The 27900-nt window shown below is 37.0% G+C and overlaps 1 protein-coding gene across 4 annotated transcripts in view; it reads left to right on the top strand.

Moving 5' to 3' along the window:
* Grik2 (glutamate ionotropic receptor kainate type subunit 2) overlaps window positions 1-27900 on the top strand; it is a 698850-nt gene that overhangs the window by 286099 nt on the left and 384851 nt on the right. For all 4 annotated transcript variants that reach the window (XM_087598251.1, XM_087598252.1, NM_019309.2 and 1 more), the window contains 2 exon segments: window positions 8134-8187; window positions 11979-12152. In XM_087598251.1, coding sequence (XP_087454377.1) covers window positions 8134-8187; window positions 11979-12152 — 228 coding nt within the window.

The following is a 27900-nucleotide window of genomic DNA, read 5'->3' as shown; positions in this document are numbered from 1 at the left end:
CCCAACATAAGGAGGCAAGCTATACCCTAGAAGAAGCAAGAAACTAATCGTCTTGGCAACAAAACAAAGAGAATGAAAGCACACAAACATAACCTCACATCAAATATGAATATAACGGGAAGCAATAATCACTATTCCTTAATATCTCTCAATATCAATGGCCTCAACTCCCCAATAAAAAGACATAGATTAACAAACTGGATACGCAACGAGGACCCTGCATTCTGCTGCCTACAGGAAACACACCTCAGAGACAAAGACAGACACTACCTCAGAGTGAAAGGCTGGAAAACAACTTTCCAAGCAAATGGTCAGAAGAAGCAAGCTGGAGTAGCCATTCTAATATCAAATAAAATCAATTTCCAACTAAAAGTCATCAAAAAAGATAAGGAAGGACACTTCATATTCATCAAAGGAAAAATCAACCAAGATGAACTCTCAATCCTAAATATCTATGCCCCAAATACAAGGGCACCTACATATGTAAAAGAAACCTTACTAAAGCTCAAAACACACATTGCACCTCACACAATAATAGTGGGAGATTTCAACACCCCACTCTCATCAATGGACAGATCATGGAAACAGAAATTAAACAGTGATGTAGACAGACTAAGAGAAGTCATGAGCCAAATGGACTTAACGGATATTTATAGAACATTCTATCCTAAAGCAAAAGGATATACCTTCTTCTCAGCTCCTCATGGTACTTTCTCCAAAATTGACCATATAATTGGTCAAAAAACGGGCCTCAACAGGTACAGAAAGATAGAAATAATCCCATGCGTGCTATCGGACCACCACGGCCTAAAACTGGTCTTCAATAACAATAAGGGAAGAATGCCCACATATACGTGGAAATTGAACAATGCTCTACTCAATGATAACCTGGTCAAGGAAGAAATAAAGAAAGAAATTAAAAACTTTTTAGAATTTAATGAAAATGAAGATACAACATACTCAAACTTATGGGACACAATGAAAGCTGTGCTAAGAGGAAAACTCATAGCGCTGAGTGTCTGCAGAAAGAAACAGGAGAGAGCATATATCAGCAGCTTGACAGCACACCTAAAAGCTCTAGAACAAAAAGAAGCAAATACACCCAGGAGGAGTAGAAGGCAGGAAATAATCAAACTCAGAGCTGAAATCAACCAAGTAGAAACAAAAAGGACCATAGAAAGAATCAACAGAACCAAAAGTTGGTTCTTTGAGAAAATCAACAAGATAGATAAACCCTTAGCCAGACTAACGAGAGGACACAGAGAGTGTGTCCAAATTAACAAAATCAGAAATGAAAAGGGAGACATAACTACAGATTCGGAGGAAATTCAAAAAATCATCAGATCTTACTATAAAAACCTATATTCAACAAAATTTGAAAATCTTCAGGAAATGGACAATTTCCTAGACAGATACCAGGTATCGAAGTTAAATCAGGAACAGATAAACCAGTTAAACAACCCCATAACTCCTAAGGAAATAGAAGCAGTCATTAAAGGTCTCCCAACCAAAAAGAGCCCAGGTCCAGACGGGTTTAGTGCAGAATTCTATCAAACCTTCATAGAAGACCTCATACCAATATTATCCAAACTATTCCACAAAATTGAAACAGATGGAGCCCTACCGAATTCCTTCTATGAAGCCACAATTACTCTTATACCTAAACCACACAAAGACACAACAAAGAAAGAGAACTTCAGACCAATTTCCCTTATGAATATCGACGCAAAAATACTCAATAAAATTCTGGCAAACCGAATTCAAGAGCACATCAAAACAATCATCCACCATGATCAAGTAGGCTTCATCCCAGGCATGCAGGGATGGTTTAATATACGGAAAACCATCAACGTGATCCATTATATAAACAAACTGAAAGAACAGAACCACATGATCATTTCATTAGATGCTGAGAAAGCATTTGACAAAATTCAACACCCCTTCATGATAAAAGTCCTGGAAAGAATAGGAATTCAAGGCCCATACCTAAACATAGTAAAAGCCATATACAGCAAACCAGTTGCTAACATTAAACTAAATGGAGAGAAACTTGAAGCAATCCCACTAAAATCAGGGACTAGACAAGGCTGCCCACTCTCTCCCTACTTATTCAATATAGTTCTTGAAGTTCTAGCCAGAGCAATCAGACAACAAAAGGAGATCAAAGGGATACAGATCGGAAAAGAAGAGGTCAAAATATCACTATTTGCAGATGACATGATAGTATATTTAAGTGATCCCAAAAGTTCCACCAGAGAACTACTAAAGCTGATAAACAACTTCAGCAAAGTGGCTGGGTATAAAATTAACTCAAATAAATCAGTTGCCTTCCTCTATACAAAAGAGAAACAAGCCGAGAAAGAAATTAGGGAAACGACACCCTTCATAATAGACCCAAATAATATAAAGTACCTCGGTGTGACTTTAACCAAGCAAGTAAAAGATCTGTACAATAAGAACTTCAAGACACTGAGGAAAGAAATTGAAGAAGACCTCAGAAGATGGAAAGATCTCCCATGCTCATGGATTGGCAGGATTAATATGGTAAAAATGGCCATCTTACCAAAAGCAATCTACAGATTCAATGCAATCCCCATCAAAATACCAATCCAATTCTTCAAAGAGTTAGACAGAACAATTTGCAAATTCATCTGGAATAACAAAAAACCCAGGATAGCTAAAGCTATCCTCAACAATAAAAGGACTTCAGGGGGAATCACTATCCCTGAACTCAAGCAGTATTACAGAGCAATAGTGATAAAAACTGCATGGTATTGGTACAGAGACAGACAGATAGACCAATGGAATAGAATTAAAGACCCAGAAATGAACCCACACACCTATGGTCACTTGATTTTTGACAAAGGAGCCAAAACCATCCAATGGAAAAAAGATAGTATTTTCAGCAAATGGTGCTGGTTCAACTGGAGGGCAACATGTAGAAGAATGCAGATCGATCCATCCTTATCACCATGTACAAAGCTTAAGTCCAAGTGGATCAAGGACCTCCACATCAAACCAGACACACTCAAACTAATAGAAGAAAAACTAGGGAAGCATCTGGAACACATGGGCACTGGAAAAAATTTCCTGAACAAAACACCAATGGCTTATGCTCTAAGATCAAGAATCGACAAATGGGATCTCATAAAACTGCAAAGCTTCTGTAAGGCAAAGGACACTGTGGTTAGGACAAAACGGCAACCAACAGATTGGGAAAAGATCTTTACCAATCCTACAACAGATAGAGGCCTTATTTCCAAAATATACAAAGAACTCAAGAAGTTAGACCGCAGGGAAACAAATAACCCTATTAAAAAATGGGGTTCAGAGCTAAACAAAGAATTCACAGCTGAGGAATGCCGAATGGCTGAGAAACACCTAAAGAAATGTTCAACATCTTTAGTCATAAGGGAAATGCAAATCAAAACAACCCTGAGATTTCACCTCACACCAGTGCGATTGGCTAAGATCAAAAACTCAGGTGACAGCAGATGCTGGCGAGGATGTGGAGAAAGAGGAACACTCCTCCATTGTTGGTGGGATTGCAGACTGGTAAAACCATTCTGGAAATCAGTCTGGAGGTTCCTCAGAAAATTGGACATTGAACTGCCTGAGGATCCAGCTATACCTCTCTTGGGCATATACCCAAAAGATGCCTCAACATATAAAAGAGACACGTGCTCCACTATGTTCATCGCAGCCTTATTTATAATAGCCAGAAGCTGGAAAGAACCCAGATGCCCTTCAACAGAGGAATGGATACAGAAAATGTGGTACATCTACACAATGGAATATTACTCAGCTATCAAAAACAACGAGTTTATGAAATTCGTAGGCAAATGGTTGGAACTGGAAAATATCATCCTGAGTGAGCTAACCCAATCACAGAAAGACATACATGGTATGCACTCATTGATAAGTGGCTATTAGCCCAAATGCTTGAATTACCCTAGATCCCTAGAACAAACGAAACTCAAGACGGATGATCAAAATGTGAATGCTTCACTCCTTCTTTAAATGAGGAAAAAGAATACCCTTGGCAGGGAAGGGAGAGGCAAAGATTAAAACAGAGACTGAAGGAACACCCATTCAGAGCCTGCCCCACATGTGGCCCATACATATACAGCCACCCAATTAGACAAGATGGATGAAGCAAAGAAGTGCAGACCGACAGGAGCCGGATGTAGATCGCTCCTGAGAGACACAGCCAGAATACAGCAAATATAGAGGCGAATGCCAGCAGCAAACCACTGAACTGAGAATAGGTCCCCTATTGAAGGAATCAGAGAAAGAACTGGAAGAGCTTGAAGGGGCTCGAGACCCCAAAAGTACAACAATGCCAAGCAACCAGAGCTTCCAGGGACTAAGCCACTACCTAAAGACTATACATGGACTGACCCTGGACTCTGACCCCATAGGTAGCAATGAATATCCTAGTAAGAGCACCAGTGGAAGGGGAAGCCCTGGGTCCTGCTAAGACTGAACCCACAGTGAACTAGTCTATGGGGGGAGGGCGGCAATGGGGGGAGGGTTGGGAGGGGAACACCCACAAGGAAGGGGAGGGGGGAGGGGGATGTTTGCCCGGAAACCCGGAAAGGGAATAACACTCGAAATGTATATAAGAAATACTCAAGTTAATAAAAAAAAAAAAAAAAAGAAAATATACAACTTAAAAAAAAAAAAAAGACAGGAAGGGAAAAAAAAAAAAAAGGAGTTTTGATAACCCCCGAAAAGGTTTTGAAGCAGAGATTGAGAACCATTCTTCTAAAGTAAAACCAAATACACCCTTTCCTTCACCAATTTGTGTTCTGTACTTGTGTTTATAAAAGTAATGAAAAGCCAATTAACACAGGATGTGATTTTGTGTGATGTGTGATTGTGTGTGTGTGTGTGTGTGTGTGTGTGTGTGTGTGTGTGCGCGCGCGCGCGCGCGGACGCGCACGTGTGCACGCTTCTGAGATTCATCAACTCTGACTGATGTAAACTACCAAAGATACACTCAGAGCTGAAGAGAAAAGTAGATGAGCTTCCAGAAAGAGTGCTTCATCTAAGAAAAAGTATTAGGAAAAACCACAGAATGATGACCTCAGTTCGTTTTACCTTGTTTTCTTAAAGTTTTCAAACATTTACTCAAACTTCATGCAGTTTTATGAAACAACGAGGAAAGTAGAATTTGAAGCAGGCTTTTTGTTGGAAAGCTTTAAAAGTGAATGGAGCTCAGGGATGATTAAGTTTCCTCCAAGACAGCTTGAAGTGCTATAATCGATGACCATGCCTTAGCAGCAGATATTTCTACATCTATTCAGATTTCTGCCAGAGAATTCCCTAGGGCAGAGCCAAGACACTCTGAAGTAAAGAGTAAAAGACACTCATGAGGACTTTCTGTCATAGAACGACATCATGATCAAGGATTTCAAAGTTCAGATTAAAAAATGTGAAAAAAAAGCCTTTATCTTGAAAAAATGTAGAAGTTGATGCGAATATACTCACAACAGCAAGTTTAAAGTAAAATTAATACAAATGTAACTATACATTTCCCCCTTCACTTTTGTTAAACATGAACAATGTTACTTCTGAATCTGTCAGAATAAATTGCTTGCAAATTGTACACCTAGATGACAAAATAGCCAGCTTAATACTGCAGATTCCTAAGAGTTTTACTTTAAACAATCTTTGGTCTTCTTAAAAGTATAATGTATGTCACAATGTATTTTTAGAGCTTCCCAAATAATATTCGTACATAAGAAGATACAGCTATTTTCCCTTTTATGTGGCTTGAGCTGTAGGAAGATACATTGATCAGTTAGAAGATACTGAGTGAGTGGCTATTAAAAGAATATTTTAAGATAATAATCCTCTTGCTTAGCTTTGTGAGGCCATATTTTTGCTTATTTTTAAATTATATAATTTGTTGTTGATTCTTTGTTTCAAAACCAAAGTTTCAGAATATTCAGAAGGTCGAATAAAGGCATAAACTACCCCAGTTTTTGCTACAGACTTCTCTTCGAGGTAATAGTTAGAAACCCCATTGCTCCAGTAGAACACTCATATCACAAGCAAACCCAGCCTTCCCCTCTTGCTGTGTGCTCACCTCTCATCCTTAGTACCCCAGCACAGTTTCACAGGTTGTCCTGAAATGCTGGCAGTTACAATTTATGGAGGCAAAGGAAATATTTGTTTTAGAATTCTTAGATTTATTTTTAAAAAGAGTAAACATCTTTGAAAATATACAATATATACTTTTATAAAATGGCATGGATAAAGAGATAGGATATATGTCTGTGGTGATTAGAAGGGAGTTAAGAAGCATAGTTACAGGCTCTGACCGCTAAACACTGAACTTTGCTACAGATTTAAACTGGATAGGAATTGGGACAAGATGCTCTTTTCTTATCATGTCTCTCCTTTCCCCTCTCCCCTCCCCTCTCCTCTCCCCTCCCCTCCCTTCCCTCTTTTATTTTTTATTTATTCTTTCCTTTTTGTTTTTGAATCTCTGGTAGAGAATGAGACCACAGCTGACTTTTTCTTGTAAGGACACTCTTCCTTCTGCCAACATGTGTCATACTTTCCAGACCAGTGATATGATTCCATTCCTTTTACAGGATAAACCCATTGTATTATTAAAATCTCTGCATTTAGCCTAGACAGTTTCTCAGATGTGTTTCTCATGTGGTCATTGATTCAAATGACTTTGTTATCACACTGAGTGTCTCCAGTTTGTCTCTTAGTCATGTTTACAACCTAGTATTCTGTCATTGCATGTAATAGTGGAGCTTACTATATAAAAATTTTAATAGAAATTAAATTATTCAATATACTTAATTTAACTTCTGATATAATTTAGGGGTATCAATGGTTTTTTTATTCGTGCAACTCATTTTTAATTTATCCCTTATCTTTTATTTATCTATTTCTTTACATTTACTTTTTGAGCTAATGCTTTTAGAAACAAGTATAATATTTTGACCCTCTATTGATCATGGGAATGAAAAGACTTCTGCATGTTTCATTGGCAACAAACATTCTCCACTGTAACATTCGTGTAAATGTTTAATAAGAAAAATATGCTTTTGTTTTGCTTAAGATATTGTTATTAATTCAAGAAATAGAAATGAGAGGTTTCTTTCTAAATTTCGTTCCTGTGTTTGTTTGATTTTGCCAATCATCAATCAATTATTATATGTGTTCTAATTTATGGAGTGGCTATTTTTCTTCACTGAGTAATTCATACTATAAATTATAAATTGTATTCAATTTAATTGGCAAATGCCTACCTATGTCTATTAAGATTTTTCACTGCACACAAATTAGAGCTGAGAAACCTACTTAGCAACTGATTTTTGCATAGTTAATAGCATGGGGGAGACTATAGATGAGAATACTTACTTTCAACTAGGAATTCTTCCTTCAGCCTACAAATGCATGGGGTTTTGGTTCTCTCTGTCAGTTATTATTCATTTCTCTGACTTTGTCAGAGATGAAAATGACAGGCAGTTTCTCATCACTGTAAATTTTAATACAAAAAGAACTTGATCCAAGATCATTGACAGTCAAAAACTGATAAGCACTGTTAAAAGGGGAAGAAAACTAATTTTCATCTAATCTTTGAACAAGGCTTAAAATATTCTAATTACTCATACCCCTCTTAAAGTTATGATTTACAATTCTTTAATGCTACCATCATGTCTAAGGTGCTATTTTGCACTGTTCTTTGCAGCTCTTCAGATTGCTCAATCAATAAACTAATAAAATTAATACTACTCAAATGAATGGATGCATCACACACACTAGGTTGTTTGTTTTGAGTATACTAGAAATACAAGGAACGACCATGCTAGCTTTAACTTTAATGTCACTAAAATGTAATGCTATAAGTCTTAAAATTGCAAACATTCAAGGAATATCTTTGATTTCAGAATGATTAGTTCACAATTTCTCTAATTACAACTATTTTTTCTTACTAATTGATAAAGCTCAGGATGATCAATTTTTGTACCAGGAATGATTGAGATTAATTGTTTATCAAATTGTACTATTTTATCATTACATATTATGCTAAAATAATGTATTTCACATTATGTATACCTTCAATGTTAATCTTTTTATTTCTTTTAATTCTTTACCTCTCAGGCATTAGCTATGGGAATGATGACAGAATACTATCACTATATATTTACAACTCTGGTAAGTAATTTATTAAAAATTAAAATTAATACTTTAGATTTTATTATCATAACTCATAAAAAGGGTGGAAATGTGTTTTTGAGTAAGAAGTAATATAATGAATAACACATTTCTATTTTGTACTTTATCTTACTTTGATTCAACCTGGAAGGAATATGAGACAGACTAATAACTCTTGGGAGGAAGCTGATTATTTTGAAATAAAATCATTGCTTTAATTTACAATTAGGAAATTGCACATTACTTTTATATTTGTCTTTAAATACATAAATTATCTTTATTATGCATGAAAATCTATCTTTACTTTTCTTATGAGTGGTGTTTATCTGACCTCCCTTCCATTCCTTCCTTCCCTACTTTGTTCCTTTCCTCCCTCCAGTACTCTCTCTCTCGCCTTCCCTTCCACTTTTCCTTTTATTCTGTTGAGATTTAGCCCAGGATACTTTTGAACTTACACTCCTACATGTGTCTCATGAGTGCTAGGATTATATGTCTATACAATGAGGCCATACACTGTATTTTTGTAATTGTATATTGTAATTCATTGTATATTGTAATTACCTTGTATTTTGTTATCTGTACAATTAAGAAGTCTGATTTCTCCTGTGAAATCAGTTCCATCTTTTTCACTAACCCTTTTCCATTTTCAAGTTTTAGCCTCCATTTTGTTTTCCTTTTGCCTTTAGATTGTCATTACTCTAATGATCAATTCAATTATCACTTTTGCTTAAAAATAGTGACAAAATACATGTGTAACAGTCATGGTTATTATGGCCCAATTCTAAATATTGTGGTATAAATATACATCCAAAGCATTTACAAATTAATTTGTTATTTTCCAAGTCATTGGTATTTGATTTCATTCAAAACTTTAGGCATAATTATTATTATTATTATTATTATTATTATTATTATTATTATTCGATAATCACAGAATTCTACTTGTTTTTTTTTCTGCAGTTTCCATAGCAGGCATTGTTTTTTCTATTTTGTTGATGAACAGTTCAGTCATTCTTCTGCTCATTGTTTAAAATGTTGAACTTTCTTTCCTTGCTTTGGGGCAGCATTCTTCACACAGCAGGCATTATATTACACACAAACACCAAGGCTGACTCTACTATGTCACTTTCACATCTTCCTTGACTAGTTTTACAGTTTAGAAGAAACTTGATAGTAGGAAGAAGAAGATAGAGAAGTTATCTCACCTTGTCATACAGTTAGTTCTACATAATGTTATTGCAATTTGATTCAACATAACTGTAAAATTTTGAGAAAAATCAAGTCTCATACTTATTAAAAGAATAAAAAAATTATTTTAGGGTAGGTATAATACAAACTACTTCTCTACTTCTTTAATTCTAACCCAACTTTACCATTTTCTTTTGCCTCATTCTCCTTTATGAATTCTGTTTTGCAATAAAAATGATTTCAGACAATCTCTAGCAAAAGATCATGTTTTATGTCTTCTCTCTTGTACTTGTACTTGTACTCAAATGTTGAATGGTAATTGGCACTATCAATATCCTAGTAATTTTTAAAGGCAGGTATATATGCGGATGACTTTTCATATTTTACAAAGCCTTAAATGTATAGAGACGCATTTAAGAAAAAATATAAGATAACCAAGCACAAGTATATACATTTATTGCTTGTAAATTGTCACTGACATGATGGTTACAGGGAGAGAGGGTTCTCTCTTTATATGCTGTGGTTTGCTGAAGAATAGATAACTGTAAATATGATTGCACAAAAGTATGACATAATCTAGCAATAGTCAATTAGATGAAATTTAGTAACATTTCATTATTTGGATTCTTCTAAATCTTAAGAGCTTTAAAATATTGGGCAACAATATTCTAGGGTAAAAGCCATCCCTTTACACTTTTGTTATGATTGGACTTCCTCTTTGAAAGTTTCCAAATCATTTCTCATGCCTCTGTTTCTTCTCACCAGCACCTTACCTTTTTTCTACCACTAGAATGCCATGCAATCTTGTATACAAGTCTCTTTTCCCTGGTCATGTCTTTCTGTTTTGTGGACTGTAACTTTTAATTAGGACCATTTGAATGCCAGCAATTTTAGAATTCCCACTGGCCAGCTCAGTGTTTGGTACACAACTAAAAATAGTCCCTTAAATTCCATAATTAGCCAATGGGTCAACAGGAGGCCCAGTTTTTTGTTCAAAATTGGTTGTTGACAGTTCGAGTCTTATGTAGACCTAGTGTAAACAGCTACAATTACAGAGAAAATGTTTGCAATGACTGGTCCATGCCTTGAAGTAAACTTTTTTCATTTTTAATTGGTTATTTTATTTATTTACACTTCAAATGTTATCCCCCTTCTTGGTTTCCTCTCCACAAACCTCCTATTCCCTCCCTCTGCCCCTGCCTCTGTGAGGGTACTTCCCCCTCTGCCCTCCCACTCTTGCCTCAGCACTCTAGCATTCCAGTGCCCTGGGTCATTGAGCCTCCACAGCACCAAGGGACTCCTCTCCCAGTGGTGCTCAACAAGGCCATCCTCTGCTACATATCCAGCTGGAACCATAGGTCCCCCCATGTGTACTCTTTGGTTGGTGGCTTAGTCCCTGGGAGCTTTGGGTGGTCTGATTGGTTGTTATGTTGTTCCTATGGGGTTGCAAACTCCTTCAACTTCTTGAGTCTATGCCCTAACTCCTCAATTGGGGTCCGTGTGCTCAGTCCAATGGTTGGCTGTGAACATCCACCTTTGTATTTGTCAGTCTCTGGCAGAGCCTCTCAGGAGACCTCCACATCAGGCTCCTGTCAGCAAGCATTTCTTGGCATCAGCGATAGTGTCTGGGTTTGGTGGCTGTATATAGGATGAATCCCCAGGTGGGGCAGTCTCTGGATGGCCTTTCCTTCAGTCTCTGCTCCACTCTTTGTCCCTGTATTTCCTTTATATAGAAACAATTCTGGGTTAAAATAATGGGAAGGGACAATATAGCTTCTTTCCACTGGATTTTTTGTCTGCTCCCTGGAAGGTATAGCAGTGGGAGTAGCAAGCAGGATGTACACAGGATTAGTAACATTTGTGTGCCTTGGATCTCAGACTACTCAGGAAGAGCTGAAAGAAGTGTTATAAAGTGGATGAAAGTCTCACATACTGTGTGTCCATACAATGCATTCAAATTCCTTGATAGATTTGGCCTTGTATCTCCCAGGATAGTTATCGTGCAGAGTAAGGATTTTCATGCTGTACAGATTTGAGAAGATACTAGAAATAACACTCATTATTGAGAAATACCAGATGGAACATAGAAAACAAAGTGCAAATTTCCTACAAGCAACAGTATCAGTAATGTTAACTTTTTCTTTTACCTTTAATGTAGTTATTACTAGTTACAGCCTTACTTCATAACTGGCTTCTCCAAATAAAAACAAGAAGAAAAGAAAAAAGAAAACTAGGAAAAAAAACCCTAAAATGTGACTAAGTGGCAAAGAAGTAGGACTAAGAAAATAGCATAAGATGTAAGGTCAAGCCATCCTTAACAAGAGAAAGGTTATAGAAATGGACATGTATATCACAGAAATACCTATTACTCTGTTTCTCACCTTATAATATAATCAGTACACTTGTGTTCATGTGCAAAGCAAATACACTTGCTTTGCATAAACTTAAGGATAGTTGATTTGGATCTAATTGATTTGTTATGCTTTGCATACCTTGAGATGCAGTTCTGGAGGTATCCTAATGAAAATCAGAAGCGACAAGTTTGCCTTTATGTTTGTTGATAAAAATCTACTTTTGGTGACACAAGAACATTTTTGTTTCAGGACCTCTTTGCTCTTGACGTGGAGCCCTACAGATACAGTGGCGTAAATATGACAGGGTTCAGGATACTAAATACAGAGAATACCCAAGTCTCCTCCATCATCGAAAAGTGGTCTATGGAACGGTTACAGGCGCCTCCAAAACCTGACTCAGGTTTGCTGGATGGATTTATGACGGTATGGATATCTATTTTAAAAATCACTTAGAATGTATCTAAGTACTATTGCATACTTCTTTAAACCACCTCGGTGTAAACTGTAATTTGATGTTTTGATAGAAAATATATAATATCAGAGTCCTGTTGTAAATAATTATTAGCTTTGTGTGGCCAATGCTCTATATAGTGAGTTGGGGCTTTGGAGAATGGAGCTGATAAAATCTAATGTAATAGGTACATTTACAGCGCCTTAGACAATTTGTACTTTGAGGGTTAAGAAATGTCTCATGAGCAAAGTTGTCATGAGTTCAAAGTGTATACCATCACAAGGACAAGCCACGGGTGCCAAAAAATTAAATACAGGGGTTTAAACATTTAATTCAACAATGGCAAGCAGTAGTAAGTAGTCTGAAGAAATCACTTCTATATACTATACTCAGAGAAGTATGAAAACACATTCCAAGAACAGTTCTGTATTTTGAAGAAACTGAGGTCACATGATTCTCGTCTTGTTTCTTATAGTTTTCTTACAAGTCTTCAATGAATTGTCTTCAAAGGACTCCATTGATGAACCATGTCCTGACATCCCCCCTTAACCACATTCTGACATTTCCCCCTTAATCACGTTCTGATGTTTATCCCTGTACCCACATTCTGACATCCCTCCACAACCATGTTCTGAGATCCTCCCAACCATGTTCTGACATTCCACCCCCAACCACGTTCTGACCCCCTTTTCCTTATTTTCTAATTGCAGAATATCCAAAGTGTTTTTGGTTTGATAGGTTACAGAATTATGTAATTAGCATTTAATACATACAATCATATAAGCAAATTATAAACACAATGACTAATGTTAGAATAGTGAAAGTATTATTGTTATTATACTCTTAACCAACAACATAGATCCAAACTATGCCTATTACTATTAGTTATATTATATTGATCAGAAAAATCTAGAGAATAGTTGGAAAAGAGACACATATGATTATAGTTCTATTATTTGGTAGAAAGTTAGTACATATTTATCTCCAATAGGAATACAAATGTTATGGTGTCCCATGAAAATAGAAGTGATTCAAATCCCAGGGAAAAATTAAATGTAGATTTTTCCTCAAATGGATGAATGAGTCTATTATGGTCTCAAGATTAAGGCATAAATTTGAGGCCTTAGTAAAGTAATTTCAGTAATTCCATCTACAATGTCAGATGCTTAAACCACACAGGGTTAGCTGAAGGTAGTTCAGAATGTCCTATCAATAAATATTTTGTGCTCTTGAACATATAGTACCTTGAGGGAATTTTGATAAATTAAAAGTAAAGGTAAAGTGCCAGAAGATCCCATCGTGCTCCCCCATTCTTATTTTTTAATAGTTGCTATTTGTGTGCTCTTATATAATTCCTGTAATATAATTATTATAACATTCCTTAGAGAAGTTTCAATTTTTTTTCCTAGCATAGGCTGGTTTATTGTCCATTTTGATGAAAGTACACACTCATATAAGAGCAAAAGTTAGTTAGAGAAAGGATTGAATGAACTGAAAGGGCTTGCAACCCTAAAAGAACAACAATACCAACCAACCAGAGCTCCCAGGGACTAAACCACTACCCAAAGAGTACACATGGACAGCCCCATGGCTCCAGCTGCATATGTGGCAGAGGTTGGCCTTGTTGGGCACCAATGGGAGGAGAAGCCCTTGGTCCTGCCAAGGCTGGACCCCCCCCCCCGTGTAGTAGAATGTCTGGGCAGGGAGGCAGGAAGTGGAGGTGGTTGGGAGGGGGAACACTTTTATTGAAGAAAGGGGTGGAGAATGGAATGGGGGCTTATGAATAGGAAACTGGAAAAGGGAATAAGATTTGAAATGTAAATAAAAAATATCCAATAAAAAAGCAAAAGTTATAAGAGTATATTGCAAAAGCATTCTATGACTGACAGAATGAATGAATGAATGAAATTTTGAATATGTATCAATGCAAGCATTCAGGTATGGCATTTGAGGCATAAAACCAAAGGTATTAACATCACTTGTCATAATTTGTTAATATTTTTGTCTCAGGAATTAAGTCCATCTATATGATCATGACAGTGTATGGAAGCACAAATGGACATTCCTGCACAATTTATTTATCATTTTCCAACTGGGATATGGTATTACACATGAAGTCTATTAGCATTATAATTTATGTATTGATGTTCCTATTCTGGAGAAGTAAAAGTATAGTAGGTTAATGGATCCTCTATGTTATTTACTTCTGCAATAAAACAAGGGAGGTTAGATATGCGCCGTGTGAGTAATAAACAAAAAAATGTATGTGCGTATTAGTTACATGTTGTAGTTCCTGAAGGAATAGGAGTATAATAGAATGGAAAGACAAAATTAAAGTGGGTTCTATTGCTGTAATTAACCCTACAACGTAAGGAGCATCTAGGACAATATTTAATGGTTTATGAATTAGCCATCATAGATAAATCAAAGCAGCCAATTCCACCCATTAGACTGAAAAAAAAGAAATCTTCATAAACTGATGGTTATCTGGACTATCAATCTCTTTTATACCCATAGATGAGTCATCACCACCAACAACAAAAATGTACTGCCCCTAAAATGTAGGATGGTTGGATTCCTTCTGTAATTACTAATTCACTTCTTACCAGAAAATCCCATAGCGTATCGGATGAATGATGATTTCCTATCCTTACATAGTAATCTGAAAATGAAATTGGAAAATCCATAGAGTTCTGTAGTGCTCTTAAAGACTGTTATTAATTAAGATTAAAATAATACAGCAAGAATCAAATCCTTATAATTGTTGACATCAGGTCTCCCCATGATTACTAATTGAACAAGGAGAGTAGGGTAAGCACTTAGTGTTTTATGGCCCTTATGGTGTAAATAAGTTCATTCCAGAGATTTTTGCAAGGGTGATCTTACACCAGTAGGAGAAAATTTAGTGAGGAAATAAATAAGTGTAAAGGAAGGGAAGGATCCACAAAATATAAAAATGACACCTTTAATCTGAATTCAAATACGTTTAGTTCTTTCTTTGCCTTTCAAGATAATCTGCAAGGTCTATTTGGTACTGACTCTTCTTCTAGAATTTAAAATCGGTTCCCACTAAAATCAGGGACTAGACAAGGCTGCCCACCCTCTCCCTACTTATTCAATATAGTTGTCGAAGTCCTAACCAGAGCAATCAGACAACAAAAGGAGATAAAAGGGATACAGATTGGAAAAGAAGAAGTCAAAATATCACTATTTGCAGACAATATGATTGTATAGTTAAGTGATCCCAAAAGTTCTACCAGAGAACTACTAAACCTGATAAACACCTTCAGCAAAGTGGCTGGGTATAAAATTAACTCAAATAAATCAGTAACCTTCCTCTACACAAAAGAAAAACAAGCCGAGAAAGAAATTAGGGAAATGACACCCTTCATAATAGTGCCAAATAATATAAAATATCTCGGTGTGACTTTAACCAAGCAAGTGAAAGATCTGTATGATAAGAACTTCAAGCCTCTGAAGAAAGAAACTGAAGAAGACCTCAGAAGATGGAAAGATCTCCCATGCTCATGGATTGGCAGGATTAATATAGTAAAAATGGCCATTTTACCAAAAGCGATCTACAGATTCAATGCAATCACCATCAAAATACCAATCCATTTCTTCAAAGAGTTAGACAGAACCATTTGCAAATTCATCTGGAATAACAAAAAACCCAGGATAGCTAAAACTATCCTCAACAGTAAAAGGACTTCAGGGGGAATCACTATCCCTGAACTCAAGCAGTATTACAGAGCAATAGTGATAAAAACTGCATGGTATTGGTACAGAGACAGATAGACCAGTGGAATAGAATTGAAGACCCAGAAATGAACCCACACACTTATGGTCACTTGATTTTGACAAAGGAGCCAAAACCATCCAATGGAAAAAAGATAGCATTTTCAGCAAATGGTGCTGGTTCAACTGGAGGTCAACATGTAGAAGAATGCAGATCGATCCATGCTTATCACCCTGTACAAAGCTTAAGTCCAAGTGGATAAAGGACCTCCACATCAAACCAGATACACTCAAACTAAAAGAAGAAAAAGTGGGGAAGCAACTCAAACACATGGGCACTGGAGAAAATTTCCTGAACAAAACATCAATGGCTTATGCTCTAAGATCAAGAATCTACAAATGGAATCTCATAAAACTGCAAAGCTTCTGTAAGGCAGAGGACACTGTTGTTAGGACAAAACGACAACCAACAGATTGGGAAAAGATCTTTACCAATCCTACAACTGATAGAGGGCTTATATTCAAAATATACAAAGAACTCAAGAAGTTATACCACAGGGAGACAAATAACCCTATTAAAAGATGTGGTTCAGAGCTAAACAAAGAATTCACAGCTGAGGAATACCGAATGGCTGACAAACACGTAAAGAAATGTTCAACATCTTTAGTCATAAGAGAAATGCAAATCAAAACAACCCTGAGATTTCACCTCACACCAGTGAGAATGGCTAAGATCAAAAACTCAGGTGACAGCAAATGCTGGCGAGGATGTGGAGAAAGAGGAACACTCCTCCATTTTTTGTGGGATAGCAGACTGGTACAACCATTCTGGAAATCAGTCTGGAGGTTCCTCAGAAAATGGGACATTGAACTACCTGAGGACCCAGCTATACCTCTCTTGGACATATACCCAAAAGATGCCCCAACATATAACAAAGACACGTGCTCCACTATGTTCATAGCAGCCTCATTTATAATAGCCAGAAGCTGGAAAGTACCCAGATGCCCTTCAACAGAGGAATGGATACAAAAATTGTGGTACATCTACACAATGGAATATTACTCGGCTATCAAAAACAATGACTTTATGAAATTCATAGGCAAATGAATGGGATTGGAAAATATCATCCTGAGTGAGGTAACCCAATCACAGAAAAACACACATGGTATGCACTCATTGGTAAGTGTTTATTATCCCAAATGCTTGAATTACCCTAGATGCACAGAACACATTAAACTCAAGAAGGATCACCAAAATGCAAATGCTTCATTCCTTCTTTAAAAGAGGAACAAGATTACCCTTGGCAGGTAATAGGGAGGCAAAGTTTAGAACAGCGGCAGAAGGAACACCCATTCAGAGCCTGCCCCACATGTGGCCCATACATATACAGCCACCCAATTAGACAAGATGGATGAAGCAAAGAAGTTCAAGCCGATAGGAACCAGATGTAGATCTCTCCTGAGAGACACAGCCAGAATACAACAAATACATAGGCGAATGCCAGTAGCAGACAACTGAACTGAGAACAGGACCCCGGTTGAAGAAATCTTAGAAAGGACTGAAAGAGTTTGAAGGAGCTTGAGACCCCATATGAACAACAATGCCAACCAACCAGGGCTTCCAGGACTAAGCCACTACCCAAAGACTATACATAGACTTACCCTGGGCTCCAACCTCATAGGTAGCAATGAATAGCCTAGTAAGAGCACCAGTGAGAGGGGAAGCCCTTGGTCCTGATAAGACTGAACCCCCAGTGAACGTGATTGTTGGGGGGGAGGGTAGTAGTGGGGGGAGGACCGGGAGGGGAACACCCATACAGAAGTGGAGGGAGAGGGTTTAGGGGGATATTGCCCGAAAACCAGGAGGGGAATAACAATCGAAATGTAAATAAGAAATACTCAAGTTAATAAAGATGGGGAAAAAAAGACTTAACTAGGTATTCTTAAATTAGGACATTGCCAATTAATATTCCCTGGTATTCTGAACGTTAACTATTTTTATCTTGTCTTGTTTAATTGATTTTGGATGTGTGTACACATGTGGGTGCATGCGTGTGTGCGTGCATGTGTGTGTGAGTGTGTATTTGTTCTACCTACTAATTGTCCCAAATGTTACACAGTACATGATTTTTGTACCCTTCTCAGTTACAATAATAAGCCCCTGTTTATGTAGCATTCCCTGAGACATTTAATATTTGGATTGTAGTTCTTCATCTGTATAAGTGTCTACCAGGATAACATCCATATAATAAATAATACAAGCCTACCTTATGTGAGGTAGGAAAGGCCTATCTCACAGACTCTAAAGCCTTTCCTACATAGTATTGACACATAGTAGGAGTTTCCATGCCTTAAGGTAAGACAGCCCATTGACATCATTGTTGGTGTTCTTTATGATTTGGGTAAAATGTAATTTATCACTAGGATGAAGATGAATAGTACAAAAGTAATCTTTTTCATCTCAAACTATTCAAGGCTAAACTTTAGGAATAGTTGCGAACATAGGTAAACCAGGCTATAAACCTCCCACTGGCCACATGATGGCATTAACATTCTGTAAGTCAATCAACAATCTCCATTTCTCAGATCTCTTTTTAATTACAAAAATCAAGAGAATTTCAGGAACGAGAGGGTCCTTTATGCCCATTCTCTAACATCTCACTGAATAACTCATGAAGAGTCTTTAACTTTTCTTTAAAAGGGGCCATTGAGATGTCCAGACAGCCTCATTAGATTCCTAGGTAATTTTTATGGGTGGAATTTTTTTTCAATGGCTCCCATGAAAATACCAATTCTTGTTTATGGTTTGGTCTTTTGTGGGAATGTAGATTCAATAATATCTTCTTATTAGTCAATTTTCTTGAGAAGATTAGGTAGCATTAGATGTGGGACCATAGATCTCTGCATTAATTTGTTGTGGAATGTCTCTTCCCAATGATATATTGGAAGATTGGTAGCATGAGGCTGTAGGACTGGCATTTTACCTTCCTACAGGTATGCATTACCATTTTGTAGCACTTTCTTTTCTTAGAGCCTGTAGTCCCCAACCCTCTTAGGGTTGAATTTACTTTCTTAGCAGGCCATTTGGAGGGTCATTCTTCTATTTATAATGGAGGCATGAGCTCCAAAATCACTTAATCCTGTAAAAGTTTTGATGTTATTTTAAATTTAATAATGGTTTGTTACATTCCTTTAATAAAGTACTTAAAGCTTCAACTTTATCTGTACTAACACATACTTCCCCATGAAGCACATTTACTGTGAAGTGGCTACATATAGCAAAAATAATAATTGTGCAATTTTTCTCCTGCTTTAGATTGCTAATCAGTGGGCACAGTAATCATGACTGCTGTTTTTCCTATATAATCTTCATTAATGACTCCTGTATGAACAATTCTTTTCATGGATAACCTGCTGAGACCAAATAAAAGTCAACTGTTCCAGGCAGGATAGGTCCACAATATCCTGTGTGTAACTTATAAAGACATTGAAGATGGGAAATGACAATATCTTTAGGGCAGGGAGTATCAATAGTAGTGCTTTCTTGAGTGAGAGCTTGTGATAAAAGATTAGATTGATTTGCAATCAGAGGTGGCTCAAATGTTATTGTTATTGGATTTAAACTCTTATTTTACAGGGCCTGGGGAGGGGGTGAAATCGTTTTCCCAGTTGTTGACTGGTATTGCCATTGTTGCTAGGCAATGAATTGCCAGCCTTATGATATTTAGATTGGCATTCCTTAGCTCAATGCTTTCCTTTCTTGAATTTAGGGCATAAACCAGGATTGCACTGATTCTGAGCATTCATTTGTTATAAGTGTACTTTTTAATGTTTCTTTGTGGCCAGATCAGTCGCCATTGAAACATTTTACTAACATGTATCTTTGAACAGCTCTGATTGTTGGTGTCTACATTTCTATAGCATTTCATGAAATCATCATACTCCCTTACTCTCTTCCTTTTATTCCCTCTCCCTCTTCCTTTCCCTCTCCCTCCCTGCCCCACCTCCACCCCTCTAAGGTCTATTTCTTTGTGATTTTCATTGGTAGCACCAAAGCCAGCTGTTTTAATAATTATTATTGACCTTACTTCCCCCTTTAGTGCTTCATAAAACCATTGTTGAATCTTCCTAAGAAATCAGCATAAGGCTCAGACGGACCTTCTATAATTTTAATATAAATACACTTGTAGTCAGATCGCTTATTAATTTTCAGCCCAGTGTACATAGCTACAACTATAACATGTATGAGGGCTGCAGGTTGTATATTATGTGACTGATAATCTATTGATACCCGTCTACCAGTACCTGTCAGCGTTTCATATTTGACTTTACCAGGATCACTCCTAGTCTTAGTTATTGAACTTTTTAATGGACCACATTTTCACTGAAGAAATTGGGAAGGGCTAAGAACCATATTAGCAATTATGTAAAGCATTGTACATTATTGCTATAACCAAAAAAAGACTTGGAGCTTTGGTACAGAGAAAGCACAAACCTTTGTAAAATATTTTATTATATTCATGTCTAATCCCAATAAACATTTTTATTTTGTTGAAATTGCATCAGAAATACCAAACTTATGAGGCTGAGGAGGAATTGGTAAATGAATTACATTTCCCTGCTGTGCCGTCAGTTGTCTAGGTTACAAAGTTAGCCTTCTCATGGGCTCTTCTAAGTCCTCATCAAAAAAGTGAGAGGATTCAAGATTATACTTACCATCAAATTCCCCACCGCATACTTCAGGATCATCATATTCAGGCAATGGAAAATACATACCTAAAGGAGGCTAAGGGATTCATCAACAACATGGTTGTCAGTGGCACTGTTTTTAATTTTAATTATTCCTATTGAAATATCTTTTTTCATTATTTAGCAATTTTAAGGTTTGATCATATCATCCAGTTGATTTTTTTTATATTTTATTGGATATTTTATATTTACATTTCAAATGTTATTACCTTTCCAAGTTTCCCATCCATAAACCCCCTATCCCATCCCCTCCCTCCTTCTATGAGCGTGTTCTTCCTCCCCAATCATCCACCCCTTCCCACCTCCCCACCCTGATATTCCCCTACACTGGGGAGGTTCAGTTTTTTCAGGACCCTTTCATTCTCCTCCCTTTTTATTCAAGGAATGTAGTCAACTCTTCCTCGTGATTGATACCATCCTTATCTTCTGTATCTTGATAACAGTCCAAAGCGATTCTCAGGTAACCCACAACTGAAGGAGGATCTCTTCCCCATTTTTAAGTGCCTTCTCCGTATTCTTTTAGACTCCATCCCCATTCTTTATCTGAATATTACTCTTCTGGAAATCAGGAACAATAATCATGAGCAACTTGCAAGTACTCTTATTTTTATTTTAGTGCTGTGCTTCTCCTTTATAAAATATGATGCATTAGCTCAACATAAGGCAAAGTTTTCCCTGGATTCTGCCTCACTATTTTCACTAACTCCTACGAGGTTTCCCACTCTCTTATCTCCGGACTGGCTTCAGGTTCCTGTTCAAGTGCCACTTGTCACTTACAAGTGACTCACACGATAGTCAAATATATTCGGAGCCTCAGACTGTTTATACCCTGAGGGTTAATAAAGATCACACAAGGAACTCTATGTTTTGAAGAAACCACGATCCAAAGACTAAACATCCCCCTCCCCCCTCCCCTTCCTTATGGGTGTTCCCCTCCCCATACTCCCCCCATTGCTGCCTTCCCCACAACAATCTAGTTCACTGGGGGTTCAGTCTTAGCAGGACCCAGGGCTTCCCCTTCCACTGGTGCTCTTACTAGGATATTCATTGCTACGTATGAGGTTAGAGTCCAGGGTCAGTCCATGTATAGTCTTTAGGTAATGGCTTAGTCCCTGGAAGCTCTGGTTGCTTGGCATTGTTGTACATATGGGGTCTCAAGCTCCTTCAAGCTCTTCCAGTTCTTTCTGTGATTCCTTCAACGGGGGTCCTATTCTCAGTTCAGTGGTTTGCTGCTGGCATTCGCCTCTGTGTTTGCTGTATTCTGGCTGTGTCTCTCAGGAGCGATCTACATCCGGCTCCTGTTGGCCTGCACTTCTTTGCTTCATCCATCTTGTCTAATTGGATGGCTGTATATGTATGGGCCACATGTGGGGCAGCTCTGAATGGGTGTGCCTTCTGTGTCTGTTTTAATCTTTGCCTCTCTCTTCCCTGCCAAGGGTATTCTTGTTCCCCTTTTAAAGAAGGAGTGAAGCATTCACATTTTGATCATCCATCTTGAGTTTCATTTTTTCTAGGTATCTAGGGTAATTCAAGCATTTGGGCTAATAGCCACTTATCAATGAGTGCACACCATGTGTGTTTTTCTGTGATTGGGTTAGCTCACTCAGGATGATATTTTCCAGTTCCAACCATTTGCCTATGAATTTCATAAAGTCATTGTTTTTGATAGCTGAGTAGTATTCCATTGTGTAGATGTACCACATTTTCTGTATCCATTATTTGAGTTAATTTTATACCCAGCCACTTTGCTGAAGTTGTTTATCAGCTTTAGTAGTTCTCTGGTGGAACTTTTGGGATCACTTAAATATACTATCATATCATCTGCAAATAGTGATATTTTGACTTCTTCTTTTCTGATCTGTATCCCCTTGACCTCCTTTTGTTGTCTGATTGCTCTGGCTAGAACTTCAAGAACTATATTGAATAAGTAGGGAGAGAGTGGGCAGCCTTGTCTAGTCCCTGATTTTAGTGGGATTGCTTCTAGTTTCTCTCCATTTAGTTTAATGTTAGCAACTGGTTTGCTGTATATGACTTTTACTATGTTTAGGTATGGGCCTTGAATTCCTATTCTTTCCAGGACTTTTATCATGAAGGGGTGTTGAATTTTGTCAAATGCTTTCTCAGCATCTAATGAAATAATCATGTGGTTTCGATCTTTCAGTTTGTTTATATAATGGATCATGTTGATGGTTTTCCATATATTAAACCATCCCTGGATGCCTGGCATGAAGCCTACTTGATCATGGTGGATGATTGTTTTGATGTGCTCTTGGATTCGGTTTGCCAGAATTTTATTGAGTATTTTTGCGTCAATATTCATAAGGGAAATTGGTCTGAAGTTCTCTTTCTTTGTTGGGTCTTTGTGTGGTTTAGGTATAAGAGTAATTGTGGCTTCATAGAAGGAATTCGGTAGTGCTCCATCTGTTTCAATTTTGTGGAATAGTTTGGATAGTATTGGTATGAGGTCTTCTATGAAGGTCTGATAGAATTCTGCACTAAACCCGTCTGGACCTGGGCTCTTTTTGGTTGGGGGACCTTTAATGACTGCTTCTATTTCCTTAGGAGTTATGGGGTTGTTTAACTGGTTTATCTGTTCCTGATTACCTTTGGTACCTGTTATCTGTCTAGGTAATTGTCCATTTCCTGCAGATTTTCAAGTTTTGTTTAATATAGGCTTTTATAGTAAGATCTGATGATTTTTTGAATTTCCTCTGAATCTGTAGTTATGTCTCCCTTTTCATTTCTGATTTTGTTAATTTGGACACACTCTCTGTGTCCTCTCATTAGTCTGGCTAAGGGTTTATCTATCTTGTTGATTTTCTCAAAGAACCAACTTTTGGTTCTGTTGATTCTTTCTATGGTCCTTTTTGTTTCTACTTGGTTGATTTCAGCTCTGAGTTTCATTATTTCCTGCCTTCTACTCCTCCTGGGTGTATTTGCTTCTTTTTGTTCTGGAGCTTTTAGGTGTGCTGTCAAGCTGCTGACATATGCTCTCTCCTGTTTCTTTCTGCAGACACTCAGCGCTATGAGTTTTCCTCTTAGCACAGCTTTCATTGTGTCCCATAAGTTTGGGTATGTTGTACCTTCATTTTCATTAAATTCTAAAATTTCTTTAATTTCTTTCTTTATTTCTTCCTTGACCAGCTTATCATTGAGTAGAGCATTGTTCAATTTCCACATTTGTTGAAGATATTTACTGGTCCTTTGAGCTGGGAGTCTTCACTCTCTTCTATACCTATTTTCCTTAGGTTTGATCTTCTCATTGAGTCCGGGATTTTCTGTATGTTTTGGACCAGTAGCTTTTTCTGCTTTACATTATCTTTGACAGTTGAGTCAATGATTTCTATGGAATATTCTGCTCCTGAGATTCTCTCTTCCATCTCTTGTATTCTGTTGGTGAAGCTCGTATCTACAGCTCCTTGTCTCTTCTTTTGGTTTTCTATATCCAGGGTTGTTTCCATGTGTTCTTTCTTGATTGCTTCTATTTCCATTTTTAATTCCTTCAACTGTTTGATTGTGTTTTCCTGGAATTCTTTCAGGGATTTTTATGACTCTTCTCTATGGGCTTCTACTTGTTCATTTATGATTTCCTGGAATTCTTTCAGGGATTTTTGTGACTCCTCTCTATGGGCTTCTACTTGTTTATTTATGATTTCCTGGAATTCTTTCAGGGATTTTTGCGATTCCTCTCTGTAGGCTTCTACTTGTTCTCTAAGGGAGTTATTCACGTCTTTCTTGAAGTCCTCCAGCATCATGATCAAATATGATTTTGAAACTAGATCTTGCTTTTTTGGTGTGTTTGGATATTCCATGTTTGTTTTGATGGGAGAATTGGGCTCCGATGATGCCATGTAGTCTTGGTTTCTGCTGCTTGGGTTCCTGTGCTTGCCTCTCGCCATCAGATTATCTCTAGTGTTACTTTGTTCTGCTATTTCTGACAGTGGCTAGACTGTCCTATAAGCCTGTGTGTCAGGAGTGCTGTAGACCTGTTTTCCTGTTTTCTTTCAGCCAGTTATGGGGACAGAGTATTCTGCTTTCGGGCATGTAGTTTTTCCTATCTACAGGTCTTCGGCTGTTCCTGTGGGCCTGTGTCTGGAGCTCACCAGGCAGGTCACTTGCAGCATAAAAGTTGGCCTTACCTGTGGTCCCGAGGCTCAAGTTTGCTCGTGGGGTGTTTTCCTCTGGCGTCAGAGATGTGTGCAGAGTGCAGTCTCTTCTGGTTTCCCAGGCGTGTCTGCCTCTCTGAAGGTTTAGCTCTCCCTCCCACGGGATTTGGGTGCAGAGAACTGTTTATCTGGTAGCTCCCTTCAGGTTATGGCGGTGTCTCAGGCGCAGTGGTCCTGCTGCTCTTGGGCCCTCCTCTACGGGAACCCAGAGGCCGTCCTTTGGAGTGTTCTTAAAAGCACTCAGAATTCTCCTCACACACCTTAATTTCTGGATTTTGTTCCAAAATTAAGTGACATATTTACACTGTCATTAACACCAAAATAATGCTAAAAGCATAGAAGGATCAATCACTAAGTGTGGGGACATCATTATTTTCACTTAATACCATATGTAGAACAAAATATTAACCAGATGGGATGCTTATATCAATACTCCTAATATCCTTTCTTTTTTATCTTTATAGTTTTTAATATCATGTGTTATAGAAGCATTTATATAACAAAAAACCTACCTCAATCTCACTCAAAGATTAATGATTAGTCAATATTCATATATTCGTATTCAAATCCTAGAAATATAATATGAATATACATTGAGAGAGTCCAGTCTTGTATACATTTATTTGTTGATACAGATGCTATAATGAATATATAATATGGCACATAATCATTTCCATTGTTTTAATTTCATTAAGTAATTCATACCACAAAACCAGACAGGCTTTAAAAAGTCTTATTTAATTTCTTTTATGTACTCTACTTTATCAAAGGTCCTTCACTGCATAAACAGCACACAATATATGTAGATATTGATACTTAATTTTCTTTCTATTGTGTTTTGTAAATTGATGAGTACTTGAGATCACACATATGAAGTCAGATTATGTAAAATCTTTTTCACTTTTTCTCAGCAGCCATATGGCTCTGATTTTCTGTGGGATATGGAGGATTTTTTTGCCAGGCATTTATGAGTTATGAATGATTGATATGTTCTCATTCAATGTTTTCATAGATCAATCATTGCTATGATTTAAAAATATTCAAAACTTGGGTAATGACTACATTTCACAGGTCATTTCCAACTGCTTTTTATGAGTAGTAGACTAAACATAAAATATATAAGCATGTTGTATACTTATATCCACAAAATAATTTTCTATTTTGATGGTATGTTCCCATTAATTCCTTCAATGGGGCTTCAAAGCCTGCTTGCAATGTTGGAACAAAACAAAGAGAAATTTGATTTCCCCAAATTACCATATTTGATAAACATAATTTGCATGGAGTGGAGTAAATGTAGTTATTATTTAAACACCATGAGTATAACATTGAAAAATGGTTCTTTTGTTCTAATCATAAAAAATAGCTTCTGGAACATAAAGATATCTTTTACTTTTAATCTTAAGAAAATACTGTGAAGGAAATTTTATCCCTTTAAACATAAGGCAACAGTTGGGTGATTCCAGTCATTTGATTTTGATATAAAGTAAATTTGAGATTGTTTATTAGAAGAAAAACACTTAAATAACTTAAGATGAAAGAGTTTTTCTCCAAAGTATTTCAGGTTCAAAATGAACTCTAACATAAAAAAGTCACAACTATTCAATTTTACTATCATTTCAAAGATGACAAATAAAAATTTGGGACTGAAGGTAATGCTATTATAATAACAAAATTTTAAACTACTATAAGTTTTTATTATAATTTTGTACTTTTATATATTCTAGATTTTTATGATTTTAAAAATTTATTTATTTTTATTCATTAATCCTTTTTTACAGTCCAGACTTCATCCCCCTCCTGGTCTCACCCCAACTGCTCCCCACCCCATACCTCTTCTCCACCCACCCCTGTCTGTAAGAGGATGTCCCCATTCCCTACCTTCACCCTCCTCCAGACCTTCCCACTACCTGGAACCTCAAGTCTCTTGGGTTAGGTGCATCTTCTCTGACTAAACTCAGACCTGGCAGTCCTCTGCTTTATATGTGTTGGGGGCCACATATTAGCTGGTATATGCTGCCTGTTGGTGGCTCAGTTTCTGAGAGATCCCAGGGGGTTCAGGTCAGTTGAGAGTGCTGGTCTTCCCACGGGGCCGCATTGCAAAATAGATTATTAGCATTTATGTTAGAAAACTACTTTTGAAATATTTTAATAAAGCTGGTTAGTAGACTTCACTACAGTCACAACACTATTTTTTTGTGAGAATAATGCTTGTAGTTCCAGAATTAGCAAATCGATTTCGATGTACGAATCAAGACATTATCCAAGGCTATCAGATAATGCATGGACCATGGTGTTTCTACATGCGGTACCTGAATGAGTGGTGTAATGACTTGTAGCAACTTGTGTGAATGATTACAAAACAGATAAATAACGGACAATGTGTATTGATTTCTCTTCTGGAGAGGCAGAGTTCTGTGGCAGACTTAATTTTCCAGAACAGGGGAAGTAAGTGTTGGGAAGAACATATGTTTATATTCTCTCTATACCTGGAGTCCCTTCTTCTTCTGTCTGATCTTTTGAGTTTGTAAGTGACTCTCTCTGGGATTGAGAACAAGGTAGAATTGAAATGCTCTGCTGAGAAATATCTGATTCATTGAAAATTATAGGATTAATGTCAGAAAATTGAAATTGAAAATTTTTTCATGTAACAAATATTTCTTTGATAGAGTCCTGAGATACTTTTCAAGTGGCATGTAAAATTAGGAAAATATGTAAAATTCTTTCAAGTAATTCATAATTAGCTGTTCATCCATGTTTTTTGAATCCTCAGTAACTGTAAGGATTGATGAGGCTCATCAGATAGTATCTTTAAGGTAAGCATTATATTACATAGAATATTTTGAAAGTAGACATAAGGTTTAGGATCAAAGGTTTTGTTTTCCCCAGGTTGATACAGATTGTCGTTTTTCATAATCTTCATGTCGAAAAATTGATAAATATATAAATACATGAAGTATTTTCATTATTATAATATTAAATAACATTTGGGTGTGCTGAGGATCAAATCCAGTATTTTGTGATTACTAGGCAAGTACTTTATTATATTCGTACCCAAAAGATTTTT

The sequence above is a fragment of the Rattus norvegicus genome, chromosome 20 (genome assembly GCF_021556685.1).
Source record: "Rattus norvegicus strain SHRSP/BbbUtx chromosome 20, alternate assembly SHRSP_T2T, whole genome shotgun sequence".
Lineage (NCBI taxonomy): Eukaryota > Metazoa > Chordata > Mammalia > Rodentia > Muridae > Rattus > Rattus norvegicus.
This window is presented reverse-complemented; position numbering and strand designations above follow the sequence as displayed.